Here is a 15,367-nt window from a genome sequence, read left to right on the forward strand (position 1 = left end):
CACCCATCCTTCCATTCCCAGACACTTTCTGGGTTGTTGGGTTTTGGTTATGTTTGGGGTTTCTTTTTGTGATTCAATCCTCATTTTTTACAAGAGCTCCTTTTTTAGTTGTTGTTTTTGTTTTTAACCAGAAGTTATCCTCAACATTAATCTATTAAACACTAACAAGAATGTGAACTGATTACGCAAATTAAAATGATGAAGCATTGGTTATGGTATTCCAAAGTTTAAGTTAGGAAACTGCATTACTGTTCAAGGAAGAAGCAAGAAAAAACAACTCATAAATAAAAAAGGAACTCTAAAGTAATTATTACTTATGTATTGCATAAAATGCAGGGATGCTTAAAAAGGATGTGGTAATAAAAACTGGGAAATTTCAGGCAGAATACTATTGGAAAATGTTAATCCATCAGAACTGAATCTTTTCCTGGAATGTATGTTACAGTTAAACTTCAGCTGGAAAGCGCTCTCAGCAATAGAAGGAGAGCTGGTATGATAAAAGAAGGCAAGGTCTTGAACAGAGAGCACCCATCGGTTAAGAACTTCTGTTCCGTTTATAGCAGAAGTTTATAGCAGTTTTGGATGTGGGCCTCTCGCATCCCAGTAAGAGCTCAAACCACTTGGCAAACTGTTTGCAACTCCTCTGCTTCATTTCACAAAAAAGAAAAAGGAATCTGTATTTCATTTTGCCCTTAAGTAGGATTAGAAGCCCCCCTTCACTGCAAACAAATTCTTCTTTGCTGATTGCAACTTAATATTGTAGGCTTAGGCATTTGTTTTATTAGAGTCTACAATAAAATCCAGGCCTACCAAGGGCTAAAGTATAGCATTTAAATTTTTATTTTCTAAGGTAGTCGGATACACATCTGAGTGCAGAATACATGCCTCTGCTGAGAAAAGCTGGTTCCAGCAAGCTATTTAAAAGAAAAAAAAAAAAATCCATCTTTACATACATAAAAGGAGGACAGCACCTACGTTTATATACCTGTTAAAGTATGTGAAAATAAAGAGAAACAGGAAGACATGAGAACATTTCTTATTTGAAAGATCATATAACTGGAATCAAAACACTTCTGTAATTTTCTCTACTACAGAGTTACTTCTTGGACTGGGAGCTTTCTTGGCTCACTTCCCACTCCATGTGCCACACACCTACTCACCACCCATCCCAGCACAACAGGATTACCTTTTTTCTTGGCCCATTGGTGTGGATGTACACCAGCTTGTCCCTTGCATGAGAAATGCCCAGGGCTCGTCCAATCACGCTGTTAAGCAAGTTTTTAGGCTGTGGAAATTCTTTTAATAAGTCTCTGGAATCTAAAAGAAAAAAAAACAACAGGGGATCTAAATGCCTTAGAATTCTTGTGCAGTCCTGTTCAAAGACATGTTCTGACACCTGCTTCACTGCAGCTCTGCGAGCATTCATGTCTCTGAGGTTACAGATAGAAAAGTAAGCAGAGGTATTAAGTGGTTCACCTACATCTCCAGGCATCAGCAAAACAGCACACAGGAGTGCAAAGTCTCCTGAGCTCCAAATGGAAGATGACAGACACTGCAAATCCAAAATAGGCAGCAATACCATATGTGCCATTCTTCTCCCAAAATGCACAGGCTGTTTCTCCCCATCCTCTTTTAAAAGTATTGATATCCTCTACTTAGAATTGCAGCACTGACAGATTCACTTCATGATTCAGTGGCACTAGCAATCACCTAACAGTCTGGAAAGACTTTTTTCTGCAAGAAAGAACATAGTATCAACAAGAAAAAAAACAACAAACTATATGTGGAATCTGAATACAAATATCTTAGCACAGAATTCAAAGCCCAGATTAAAGCATGGAGTTGGTGCCGTCTCCTCACTTATGGAGGCAAAAGCAGCTCTGTGTCTGTTCTTTGATATTGAAAACAAACTGAGCAATAACTATTCTGATCAGACTTGGTAAGTGCATCCCCCTCCTGAATCACATGTATCACCTCAAGGTTAAATCAAGGGTCGTAATAACACATAAGTTCTACCAGTGGCTGGATCTAGAGTGTAACATGAAATAACACTTAGAGGCTTCTCCCTGAATTGATTGAGATGGCTTGGTTAGAGGCTGGGAATGCGATTTTGCACTCACTGCTCAGAGAACCCCCAGAAAGAAGTTTGCCTATGGTCTTTGGACATAAACCAGCTCAAGGAGGAAACCGAGGAGCAGTGCCAGAGGCAGCAGTGCCAGAGGCAGGTAGGACTGGCCAGCGCATATCCCCTGCCCTGATGGATGAGGCTACAGCCCTTGCAGGAAGGAGATATTAGTGGATCAGTTCAAATCACTCATTTGAAAACAACAGTAACAATAATAACCAGACTGCCCCCAGACAGAGCAACATCTCACCCACCTCATGTTCCAGCCTCCTCCCTGGTGCCAACACCAGAAGCTTTAGCTGGTGAAGAAGCTGCTCTAACATAGCCCTCACACACATTCCTGTTGCACTCAGCACTATAGGGAAGAGCCTTTATTTGAGCAGCAGCCCAAGCAAGATCAGATTAAGTTTAATGTGGTAACAATTCCAGAGGTAGTTATGCTACACAAATAGGCAGATCCAACAGCTCACTGCTGCTGTGAGGGGCAGACACTGCTTCTCCCAGGCTTTGGCACTACCACTGCTCCAGCTCTGGCACAAACACAACTGTACTGGGAGATCATGGGCAGCCCTGATCTGACAGAAAGCTAAACCAGAAAAATTAATTACTCAGGTTTTTACTGGGCTCACAAGTAAATCAGCCAACTGCACGTCCTGCAGGTACCAAAAGCAGTGCAAGAGAACAGGAAAGAGGAATGGGATCTCCATTCCAGCAGCAGCAAGCACAGCCTAGCCCCTCTCATCCTATGTTCAGCATGCAAAATGCATGCTCTCCAGGCAGTTAGAACTTCATTGATCTTGCAGGCCACCAATGGGTTTGAGCACTACTTTTTACAAGCTTCTAATTCTCTATGGGTATTCAGGGGAAGCTAAATCATAAGTCAACAACACACTATCACTGGTACCACCGTAATCTGGAATTTCAGATTAAGCTACGAACTCCAAGGAATAATGACCCAAGAGTCACACTCATGAGAGCATCATCAAGATCTGCCATCCTGTTTGCCAAAAACTCTTGACTGTGGAGTTGTTGTAATGAAGATACACAATAACCAGCTCCGGAGAAGAAAGCAAGCACTTAAAGAGAGGCTCAGTAACACAGGCATGTGGAACAGACACTCATCAAGAGGCTGCTCAGTGAAGGCAAACTGCAGTTATGGGTATATATTATGGGGGCTCACCCAAAAGTTGACCGAATGAGAAATCACAGGTGTTTCAGGGAAAGCAGAAGAGTTATGCTGTACCACTGCAGGCCCAAACCTTGTCTGACTGTGTTGGGTAACAGAAAGGGAAAAAAAAAGCACGCTGCTGATTATATCATCCTCTCAAGAGAAAAAAAAACAAAGCAAAACAAAACAAAAACAAAACCAAAAACAAAACAGCATGCTGACCCAGAGCTCAGGAAAAAAGTAATTACTGGTGACACCCAGTTTTGAAGCTTCTTCCTCCAAATTACCTGAATCTCAGAGAAACCACTTTCAGAACCCCAATGGACCAAATACTGGAATTTGGGTTCCTTAACATATACAGGGAGATGCTGAAATACAACCTCCGTGGCACGCGATAACATTGTTGGGAGCTGGGTATCATTTGAAGACAGGTCGCATTGTAATTTGACAATTGGCTAATTCTCACTCCCAGCTGGAACGGCCTCAAGTTGGCATTACTTTTCAACCCAGTACATAGAGGACAAGCTGGTATTTAGGGGGCAGCATCAAAATGAACAGATTAAACCTGCTGCCTGCTCAATCTCCTTCAACTGTATTGATACTGAAAAGACTGTGCGACACACAATGGGCTTTCTGCCACTCTCCTCTCTGCATGATGCTCAGCCATGGTATCTCCCATTGTAAAGAATAATACAAACAACCCACCGGCTGCTGTTTCTCACACATACATGGGCAAAATCCTTGGACAATTACAGGGGAATAGGCAGGAAGTAGTCTGATTTCTGAATGCTATTTGTCCATTAATTACCTTCTATGTATTGGCCAGGAGAGCATGAAAACGGTCTCAGCCTAACAAAGAACTACAACCCAATTTTCTGTAATTACACAGCAAACATAGTATTCCTACCTACTCACACAGCAAGCACCGCTATGTTCAGACTTTGACCTGCTCAGGAGAACTGGAAAAGTGACTAAGGCTTTGGCAGTCTGTAGTTCTATTCCTTTCCACATCGCTGGGATGCATGGAGGGAGGAGTAGTAACACAATTCCCAAATGCACTATTAAATTCACTTCATAAATGAGAAATTAAAAATAAAAAAAAGCAACACACAAAGCCCTCTGACACCAGCCTGTATTATTTGGCTTCTAGCTGCTTCCTCTTTCAAAAATAATAATCTGAGAAATTCTATCATAAGTAACAGGCAGAGGTATAAACATGTTGTTTTTAAACACCATCCAAAAAACAAAATGCAATTACCTAACAACAGAGCCAGTTTCTCACATTCTGAGATGACTCCTCAGTGAAGACTAAATATTTAATCCATTCTAGAGCAAGGAACAGGATCTCTAAGAAACAAAGCCTAGTTCTGGCTTGCAGAACAGACTGAATTACTAGCAGAGACACAATGTCTTCACAGCTGACAATGCCATATTCAGCAGTACCATCTGACGTATCAACAGCGACTCAAGGCTTGATGGATTACTCTCAGCCCATTCTTATCCCCAATTTGAGAGCCGAAAGGATTTTATCTTGCATGAAGCCATGCGTCACTCATAGTTTTTAAAGAAACAATCTGAAATTGCAGAACTGGATTTGCAGAATGTTTCCCTCCCTGCCAGATTGGATTTCTTGGCATCTTCCTCCAAAGAGTGTCTTAGTTCTCTCACTGCTGAGAATGGATATTTGGGTAGAAATCATTTTAGTGGTAGTCATAGCCCTGCACAGTCAAGGAGGAGAACCTAATACTCCCAAAACAAAACAGAGTTTATTTTTATACCCAATTCCTATCAAGCCAGAACCACATATGATGTCTAAACCACACCTCCAACATCATGAAGGAATATTAAAAGCCTGCCTCCTATAGCAGACAACTCAGAATGGGGTTATCAAAGAAGACAATTAATTCATTGAAGTTCCTCAAAGCTTAACTTTGGCTTAACTTGGTTGTGAAAGTCCAGGGTAATTCCAAGCACCACTGACAGAAACTCCCAACTGTAGCTATTAACCCCAACAGAGCTGATAAAAAGTAAAGTTAAGATCCGACAAACAGTAAAGACACTTGTTAGGTGCAACAACAGCACATAAAATGGCCTAGTCTTGCTCAGTGAAACCAGAGGAGCACTAGATGGACTTAAACAGTTTCTGTCTTCCCTCAAATTTTCTTCCCTGGAGAAGCAGCAAACAAGCAGCAAGGACAAACTATTAAACACACCAGTCATCAAGATATTAGCCCCCGCAGTAATAAATTCAAGTCAGTGAAGAATGCTCCTAACACACCAAAAATTCGCAGGGAATAAGAAAGCCCTGTGGCCCCATAATATCCACTTCATAAGGAATTAGCCTAGACATGTCTTAGAAGGGAGAGAGAAGGCTCCACCTGGCAGTTTAGCTTGGAGTACACCAAAATACTACTGCTTTTGGGGGGCTGGGGCTCTTTTAAACCATCACCTAGAATCCTGACCAAGGCTCTTTTCAAGCTACACAGCAATAAAATCTGCATGCAGTTCTTGCCTAAACAAGAACAGACTTCTAACTTGGTAAAATTGACAAGGCTTCTTCAAAAGCAAGTGAGATCATCAGAGAACAAGAATGATTGATGGCCAACCTCCATCCATGGTCAGACCAACGGCCAACCTCCATTCACTGAGGACTCGGTTGGACACAGCCCTGATCAACTCTCCAAGACAGGAATCAGACCACACAGCACCCAGAGCTCCAGTCCAACCTCAATGCTTCTGCAACTGAGACAGCAAACTGAATTAATCTTTCCTACAGCAAAACAGAGGTCAAGATCACATAAGTCTCAGTAACAAGCAAGAAGTGCCACAGACCTGGCTGAACTGGCAGATGAGCTCTCTGCATCACGGAATCTGCTCCAAAACCCTACCATCAAGGACAACATAGCAAAGCCTTAGACACTAATCCAAACATAACCCCAGCATTTTTAAGCTGGCCTCAGTTCTGAGTCGATTTTTCTGTGTTTGCCTCCAAGGCTAATAACAAAAGCAGTCAAATGAGGAGAGCTAACAAGATATCAACTTATGAGCTGAAGGCTTAGAGCTTGCCCTCAGAAGTAGATTTTTAAAGTAACTTTAATGATCTGTATGTGTTCAAGTAGCAGCCATACGCAGGGCAGATTATGTCAGGACTTTTTATTTGCTCATCTAAACCGAATCTTTTAATATCACTAACCTCTCACCAGAAGAGCCTCCCATGGTCCAACCACCACACAGACTGGAATAATGAGAGAACCAAAGATAAAAGCACCTAAGTACTCGCTGAAAAAACATGTTAGAAAAAGCATTGTGCAGTGAAGTACAAAAGCAGGAAGGAAAAAAAAAAATTGGTTTACTGCTTTTCTCAGGGAACACCTGAACCAGCTCATTACACAATAATTTGGGGTGGTTTAGCTTTTACTTCATAAGTCAGTTAATTTGGTCTGTTAAACAGCTTGAATTCAAGAATTAAAGACTATCTGTCTCTGAACTACAAGATAAAACTCAGCAGAGCTTCTGAAAGGAAAAGGGAACTGAGACCCAAAGAGTTCAGAAACTACAGATAGAAAATAATACTTTAACAGAAAAAACACGCTGGATGGTGGGAAGGAACCAGAGAACACAGAAGGATGGGGCAAAGTTTTTACGTAAGAAACCAAATTTCCAAAGTGTAAGATTACAGTCTAAGAAATAAAACTCAAACCAAAACAGTGACTTTAAAAGGGAAAATCTAGTGGTTCAAGTCACAGCCTGGATGCAGTAATCTCCAGCACAAAACTACACATCTGTCTAAACTAGAAGCATTCTTCACCCTTCGTAATCTTGGTTTTTTTACAACTGTCAAACGACAGCAAAACATACTTTCAAATACTCTTTTAAAAAAATGTAACAATTCCTTCTGAACTGCAGGAAAATGTTTACCCTTCAAACACCTGAAGCCCATGCCCTCTCACACCCAGCTCTGCTGCAGGCTGAAGGACTGACATTCAAACGCGAAAATAAATCTTCCAAGCGTTACACAGAGACATCATCGGTGGCCGGGTTTATGGATGCTGCAAATACTAGGACTGGTGCTCGCAAGAGCTGTCCGTATCCCGATCAGCGTTTCTTTCCACTTAGGCGACAAGCCTACCTGGTGGAAGGCCAGACCGAAGCCCTTTGTACATGCAACACAGATAAAGCAACGCTCCGAGCCACCCACAGCGTGCTCCAGCTCTGACCTAACGGAACTTGCTGCAGAGATGGCAGAGCAGTTTTCCCAGCGGATGCTCGATGGGCGTGCTCAAACCATCAGGATTTCTAGCCAAAGAATCAGTTCTGATTTCTCCCTCGCGTCAAGCCACAGCGGGTGATCAGAAGCAGCGAGGACTTTAGGCCAGGGCTGACTCGGCCAGGCTTCAAACCGGCGACCTTGAGCAGAAGGGCTCCGCACCCCCTTTCTTTTCTTTGGAGAAACCCAATTCTCCTACCAACAAAGAGCGTCGCGGACCCGCGCAGATGCCACAAAGGCCTCGGCCCTCGCTGCCCGACGAAGCTCTCCGCGCTGCCCCCGCCGGGCTGCCCCCACCGACCGCCTCCTCCCCGCCCCCCTGCCAGCGGCCGGCCCGTTACCTGCGGCGGCAGCAGCGCAGCCGTGCGTGCAGACACCGCCGCAGCTCGCCGGCTCCTCTCCCTTGCCGCGCATCCCGGCGAGGAGCCCTCTGCCCGGGGCAGGGTCGCTCAAGGCCGCTCTCCCGCGATGGCCGCCCGCCCGCGACGCGGCCCCAGTTGCCCCTCCCAGGCGGCAGCGAAGGAGGTGTGGTGTGCCGGCGGCCCGATGCGGCGCGGCCCAGCCGCCCGGAGCGGAAGGAGGCCGGCGGGCGGCGCGGCCCGGCTGCAGGCGCGGGAGCGGGGGAGGGACGTACGGCGCGTTCACGCTCCCTCCTCCCAGCACCGGGGCAGCGGGGCTCGCTCCTCCCTTCCGCTGCGTGCGGGGCCGGCGCGACTTGGCTTCCCCGAGCGCCGGGCCGCGCACACCGGGGGCGCCGCCTGTTCCTCCCTCTCTCCCCCCAGCCCCGCCTCGCCTCGCCCCCGGCTCACCCTTCACCATGGCGGCGTCCACCTCCTCCTCGGCGCCCGCCTCTTCCTCCTGCTTCACCTCTCCGGAACTCTCGGGCGCCGGCAGCCGTGTGCAGAGCCCGCGCGCCCCCGGCGCAGCCCGGTAGCAACGGCAGAGGCGCAGCGGCCCCGCCGAGCCGCAGGCTGCCGCCGCCTGCAGCAGCAACCCCAGCGCCGCCATCTTGAGGGTGTCCGGCGTAGGCCTCAGGCAGGGCGCCCCGGCAGAGAAGTTGCAGCCGCGCCGCAGCGACCCCCGGCGGCGGGGAGGACCTCGCGTCGGCGAGCTTCCTGCACCCCGTGAGCTGTACGCGGAGGGTGATAAGCCCTCGGGTGGAGGGTTCCCGGGTAGCGTCCCCTCACGCCACCCGGGAGCTGTCTCCACAAAGCCGAGGAACGGAAAAGGACGAGAAAAAGATCCCTCTTTCGTGTTCCTGCGGAACACACAGAGGCCAAGAGCAGGAGGAGTTAGGGGTGAAGTGCTGCACTACGTGCTGAGGCTTGAAACCAGCAAAAAGACGTTTTCTTCCACTTCTGAAAACTCAACTGCACTTGCACTATCGAGCTCCACTAGCCCTGCCTTGAGCTGTTCGTCCTCCTGACATGTGCTCGTCAGGTGGAAACAACACAGCAAGTCAAAACGTGTGCTCAGGCATGAAGGATCCATCAAATGCTATGCAAGTCGCCTGAAAGGGTTTTGTGGGTGTTTCGTAGCTGTTTCGTAGCCCTTCCCACCCACCCCCCATACCCCCCCGAAAATAGGATGTCTTCACACACGCTCAAAGAAACATTACCACAAGAAGACAAGTCCTTTGCTCCAAGATCTGAGCAGCCTGTGATGATGCCGCAAACACAATCCACTTGACCATTCCTCCAAACACGGATTTTATTTTGGAATCGTTACTAACCTTCTCTAATTAGAGGGGGGGAAAAACCCACACATGCAATTTTTGTTATGCTTTCAACAGTGTTTGGTTGCCCTCAGCTCCACTCCTGCACATGCTTATTGCAATCCTTGCTCATTTACAGGTCAAGTGATCTTTCTGATTGCTTTTATACAAGTGAATGCAAGAAAGGGAAATTCAGGAATTGTTCTGGAACTTGCAAGTTGTTTCAGGTTAAGACATCTTTTCATATCTTAAGCTCTACATGCACCCCACCTGCACCCTAATGCACACGTAGGCAGACAACGTAATTCATGTTCAAGTGTATGTTGCTAAAGATTGCTGCAACCCATTGTTTAAAAATGTGTGAGATTAACACTAAAAAGTCAATCAGGCAGCAGGCAGCACCATCCCATCTCACATTTTTCCCTACTTCAAGTCAACTGCCCTGCTACTTGGTTCTATCCAAATTATTTTGTATCCCAGGCATAAAATTCTCCAGGCTGTAGTGCTGGATGAAATTCAGGCACTACAGGATTTTTTATTATTAACTTTTAAAGTCTGAATTACTTTTCTAAGCAATTTAGGTATAAATTTTATTATCTCTTGCTGCAACATACACCTGGAACTACCAGCTGCATGTGTCTTTAAACCACAGTATCAGCTTTATGTCAAATATCTTGTTACTTGGTGAATATTCTGTGTGTAAACCAAAAATGAATGGATGTTTAACTGCTGTGATGAAAAAAGGGGATTTTTGAGTTGTTTGGGGGGTATTTGATTGTTTTTCAATCAGAAGGAGAAACCTTCAAGAAGCACAAAGGGATTAAATAACAATTTACCACTTGTGTTTTACAAACACTGTATTCCGCAAGAAGAGGTTCAAGAAGTGGCAAGTTATCAAATAAAACCCTGTATAAAAAGCAACTTTGAAGGAGCACACATAAACACTCAAAATAAAACAATCTTACAACACCAAATCCACATTTTTCCAACACACTTTAGAACCCCTGTGAATTAGGCAGGGATTATCTGTGTAATTATTTTTTAGCTAAATTTAACCAAAAGCAAACAAAACCCCAGATCTTGAAGCAGCACCAGAAGACACATCTTTTTTAAAAGACATGAAAGTTATTCTGGCACTACAGTTATAAAAATTACAAATTTTAAGAGCACTGGTCCTAAAAAAGATATCAATCTTGTTAGACAAGTCACCCAATTTAAAGAAATTAATTATACACAAATCTTTTGATAGCTCACAGCACCAACTCTTACTTTCAGAAATAAACTTCAGTTGGTTTGGAAATAAAAGCTTCAAGAAGGACTAGAAAGAAAGGGTGGCTGGAAATAGTATTAGTGAACATTAATACATTCTTCTGGGTAGATATATCTACCATGAAACAACTTAATTTGTCAGAGCTGCTGGTTTATTTAGTGTTTTCTCAAGATCTAGATGAGGCAAGAAGCCATCCAGCAGTGAAGAAGAAAGATAATTATCACAGCTACTAAGCTGGTTCAAGTTGTGAACATCAGAGAAGAAACTCAAAAGGTAACAAGAGCCCTAAGGAGATGAAAACCATGGTTGGAGACCACAATGATTAAAAGCAAAACAAAAGGAAACAGGTAAGAGAAGTACGTGTCTGGGGAAAATCTTGGAAGGACAGTCAGTGGGAATGATAAATCTGGGAAAGGATGCTGAAAGGCATCCAGTGTGCTGGGACCCAGAAAGCAAGTTGTGAGCAGGGCTAGTGGTTTGTCACGGTTAAAAATATAAAAATCATCTTACAGGCACAGAACAAATAGTTGACTCAATTTATTAAAAAATTCCAGAAGTTGCAGGCTCCACATAACACAAATATCTTTATTTTGCATAGATGAGCGTTAAAAAGCATATAATCGCTTCAAGCCACCTTCCCCAGCTTTGCCAGCTCAGGCTCACTTGATGAGCTGGGGTTAACTCATCTTCTCTAGCCAAGCCTCTACAGAAGTATCAGCACTACACAGAAGCTTGTTAACAAGCCACAGTACGTTCCAGACTTCCTTTTCCCTCAGAGTACAAGTGTTAGAGCACCAGGAGTCCCAGCCCCAGCCTGGTCATGACAAACCACTAGTCTGCACAGGGAGTTTTCATTTTCTCTCTTTCCAGGTCACTCTATTTGACAAGATGAGAGGGGTTTTATTCATTCCCCAACTAAAATTACTTTGTACATAATTAATGCCCTGGACATATAAAGCTTTCTGGGAATTTGTCTTTTACATATGGAACCCACGATACGGGTGACTCACTCCCATGGCAGCGTTACAAGAGTGGTTGATACACTGTTGTCTTCCCAAAGGCTAACGCAAAAGCATTACTTCCCTGCAACGGGAAGCAGTGATCTACCACCAGTTCAGCCGTAGCCGAGATATTTTATTCCATTCTATGTCCCTTATTTTAAGGCCAAATAACAGAGTTTGGAAAAGAATGATAAAAGAAACAAAAACAGGCAGTGACTGGAGCGTTTCTTAAGGAGACAGGATGGAAAGAAAGAGGTTGGCAAAGGAATGACATGGGAAAAAAGGGCATAATAGTTAACAGATATTTGAAGTATGCAGACATCAAAGCACTTACTGAACTGGTACAAAGAGATGCAGGTGTCTTTAGGAGGGTAAAATTGAAAGGGGAAGAAAAAAGCCTTTACTTTAAGCTAAATAGCAAACAAGTCTACATTGTCAGCCACTAGGTAACACACCAGTTCTCCTCCCCTCCCAAATTCTGCTCTTTCCTGAAATACTCTGGTACTCACTGTAACAGAGCTCATCTGCAACACTTTTAACTCCTGCCACACTTAACTCCAGTGCTACACTAACCAAGGCAAAATTGTGGTTATGTCAGTGCCAACCACCACCCCGGTTTTACACTGTCAGTCTCCCCTCAGAAATAAAGTGGATCAGACGTAACAATCAACATCCTAAGCATCACAGCTATCACTAGTTCAAGTACTGTCACCTTAACTTCCCTGTTTGGCTTGAATGCCTTGAGTTGGAAGTCTGACAAAGCCATCTGTAGGACAAACCTCTCATTTATCCAGTGTAATTCTTACAAATGATTTCTTTTTTTCATCAATCTGCTATAGTATTAAAGCTCCAAACAAAGAAAAAATAAACAAGAGTTGAATTGAAGATTGTCTCTGGTCCTTACCTTTCAGGGAATTCAGCGAGAACATCTCCATCACAGTGAAAAGGGTGATTCCTAGAGAAGCAAGAGGTAGCAAGAAGAAACAGGGAATTAGAATTACTATTTCCTTTCAGATGTTTCAAGTGCATAGTGCTTCTGAAAGTACCTGTCTTTAGCACAAAGCTGATTGCCCTCAACAGGTTTCACATTAGTGTTTATATCCTGGTTCACCTGACAGGGCACATACTATTTGCTATCCCATTGGAAGTGGCTGCTCTGTGCTCAAAGGGAGGAAGCATCTTCCCAACTACTGGTCTGTTGGTTTTAGAAGTGCTTTGTCTCTGTAGAGTATTGATTTGGAGGTAAGCTTTTAAAACCTTCCTAAGTCAAAATGGCAGAAGTAGGTAGTCCACTGCCATTATAGCAGCCTTCCAATATCTAAAGCGGCTGACAAGAAAGCTGGAGAGGGGCTTTTGACAAGACCAGGTAGGGACAGGACAAAGGGGAATGGCTTTAAATTTAGAGAGGGGAGATTTTGATGAGATCTGAGGAAGAAGGTCTTCCCTGTGAGGGTAGTGAAGCCCTGGCACAGGCTGCCCAGAGAAGCTGTGGCTGCCCCATCCCTGACAGCGTCCAAGGCCAGGCTGGATGGGGCTTGGAGCAGCCTGGCCTAGTGGAAGATGTCCCTGCCCATGGCAGGGGGTTGGAACTGTAACTGGATGATCTTTAAGGTCCCTTCCAGTCTGTGATTCTGTGATTATTGCCCCTTTTTAAATAAAAACAGAAGGAGGAGATATGTGCTTTTAATAATGTTCTTTGCTGAAATTATGTTAAGCTTCCTATTTTAATTTCTTTCTTAGATAGCTTTCACTCAAAAAAAAAAATCAATTCTGATTTAGGGTCTTTCATCTGTCATGCCAAATATTAAATCCATTTTAGGCACTCTTAATAAGAGAGTAATAAGGATTTTCTAAGCAACTTGGATCAGACAGGTGAGGCTCCTCATTTACACAAAGTTAACATTAACTATTCAACTAATGGCTATTCCTGCGCACACAATTAATATCCTGCAATTATTATGCTTTCAAATAATTCACTTTCACTTTAATCAAGGGCAAGATTACTGTTTACTTCAACAACAGCAAACAAGGCCTAAAATAACAGCACTCTTGGAAGAGAACTCTGGACATGACACCTTGTTCAGCAAGTCACCTCCCCACAGGCACATGAAAGCGAATGGGCTGTGGCTGACAAGTCTACACTTTCCATTTTCCAATGACTGAATAAACAAAACCACAGTTATTTGGCTTGTTTAAAAATGATAAACCATACATGCTGTAGTAATTATCAAGGCTGGCAGAGAAAAACATCCCTCATATAACTAACTCACCACACGGAACAAAGTTAGAAAACTCTTTTGTGGTAGTCGAGCAAGATTCTTAAGGCTGAAGCATTCAACCATGGAGCAAAGTCATGGGAGGAATGCAAACTGAAAGTACAGAAAACAGATCACATAGCACTGTGGTGCTCCCTTCATGTAGGGATCATCACAGTCTAGGTAAAAACCATCTTAAAGCCAACATTATTTTGGACAAATTATATGAGTCCAATATCACCTCAACACAAAACAGTAAATCCTTGAGCACTTTGAAGTTAGGACAAGGGGGAATGGCTTTAAGCTGACAGAAGGGAGACTTAGATGAGATATTACAGGAAGATCTTACAAAGATTCTTCCCTGTGAGGGTGGTGAGGCCCTGGCACAGGTTGCCCAGAGAAGCTGTGGCTGCCCCATCCCTGGCATTGTTCAAGGCCAGGTGGGATGGGGCTTAAAGCAACCTGGTCTAGTGGAAGGTGTCCTTGCCCATGGCAGGGGGTTAGAAATGGATCAGCTTTAAGTTCCCTTTCAACACAAACCACTCTGGGATTCTATGAAATTTGCAACAGATTCTTAAATGTAAGTAACAGAAGTATTGGCTGCATCTTCCTCCCAGATTTTTAAGCATGACAAAAAATGGGGAAGCTGCTTGCAGCCAGACTCAGTGTATTGCAGAGAATGCAGGGAAGTTTACAATAGCTTCCAGGGGCAATGTACTGTTCAGGCAGATAAACTGCACACCTTACCTATAGAGTGTGAATCAGTGGCAAAGCACAAAGAACATCTCACCTGCACTGGGATAGACCGAAGGGCACTTCCAAAAATAACTGCAAGGTGAAGTTGAAGAAAACGGTCTTTTCAGCTCAAGACCAAGAACAAAATAATTGAAAACCCTCCATGGATGAGTGTAAAAGATTAACAACCAAGACCCCCAATGACCAGCAAGATGCCAACAAAACTGTTATTCATAATTGTGCCTGTAGACACCCTGTGGAGACAGGACCCTTACCGTGCAATCAGTAACAGTCCTGAGCTAAAAGAGTCAGGTGGAGGGTGGGGGGGCACAGGGACAGCACAGGGAAGAGAACAGAGGCTCAAAGAGATGAAACGATTCATGGTAGGCCCATGAATCCTACTGGTGAGAGATCCCTTACTGATCACAGGGAGGAATTTGAGCACTTCAAGCTGGACCACCCAGTAAGAACACATTCAAAGCACAGAGAGAAGAGTTTGGACAGACAAGCTTAAGTTTAAGGTACAGGTCATTAAGAGATCAGACCCTGCCGTAGCATCAACAGATTACTCAGGCCCGGATCCCATGGATCTGAACACAGAGGATCCCAAAATGGGAACCAGTTTTTAGCACAGCCAGCAGCCTGGTGGAAACCCCAGGGGTTTTGTTGCTCAAGATCCTGATACCAAAATATAAAAGGTGTCCAACTATGGCAGCTGCTTCACCATTCATAGAAATGAAGGGGATGCATGGACATCATTGTACAGGGGACACATTGGAAGATTGAAAACCTATCTTGTCAGGCTTGGATGACAGGAGAGAGATGTGGGGCC

General features: G+C 44.3%; 1 protein-coding gene across 5 annotated transcripts in view; it reads right to left on the reverse strand.

Moving 5' to 3' along the window:
• The window catches only part of DHX30 (DExH-box helicase 30), a 41,855-nt gene that overhangs the window by 19,251 nt on the left and 7,237 nt on the right, over positions 1–15,367 (reverse strand). For 2 of the 5 annotated variants that reach the window (XM_061474437.1, XM_061474439.1), the window contains exons 2-3: positions 12,450–12,500; positions 1,187–1,317 (exon numbers count right to left, since the gene is read on the reverse strand). In XM_061474437.1, coding sequence (XP_061330421.1) covers positions 1,187–1,317; positions 12,450–12,500 — 182 coding nt within the window. Of the gene's footprint in view, positions 1–1,186; positions 1,318–7,901; positions 8,349–8,369; positions 8,782–12,449; positions 12,501–15,367 lie in introns of those variants that run through there. The other 3 variants (XR_009747059.1, XM_061474440.1, XM_061474438.1) reach the window with 3 other exon arrangements.

This window comes from Pezoporus flaviventris, unplaced genomic scaffold (assembly GCF_033815535.1).
Source record: "Pezoporus flaviventris isolate CSIRO_AGI_PZ_B2104156 unplaced genomic scaffold, CSIRO_AGI_Pfla_v1 ptg000079l, whole genome shotgun sequence".
Classification (NCBI taxonomy): Eukaryota; Metazoa; Chordata; class Aves; order Psittaciformes; family Psittacidae; genus Pezoporus; species Pezoporus flaviventris.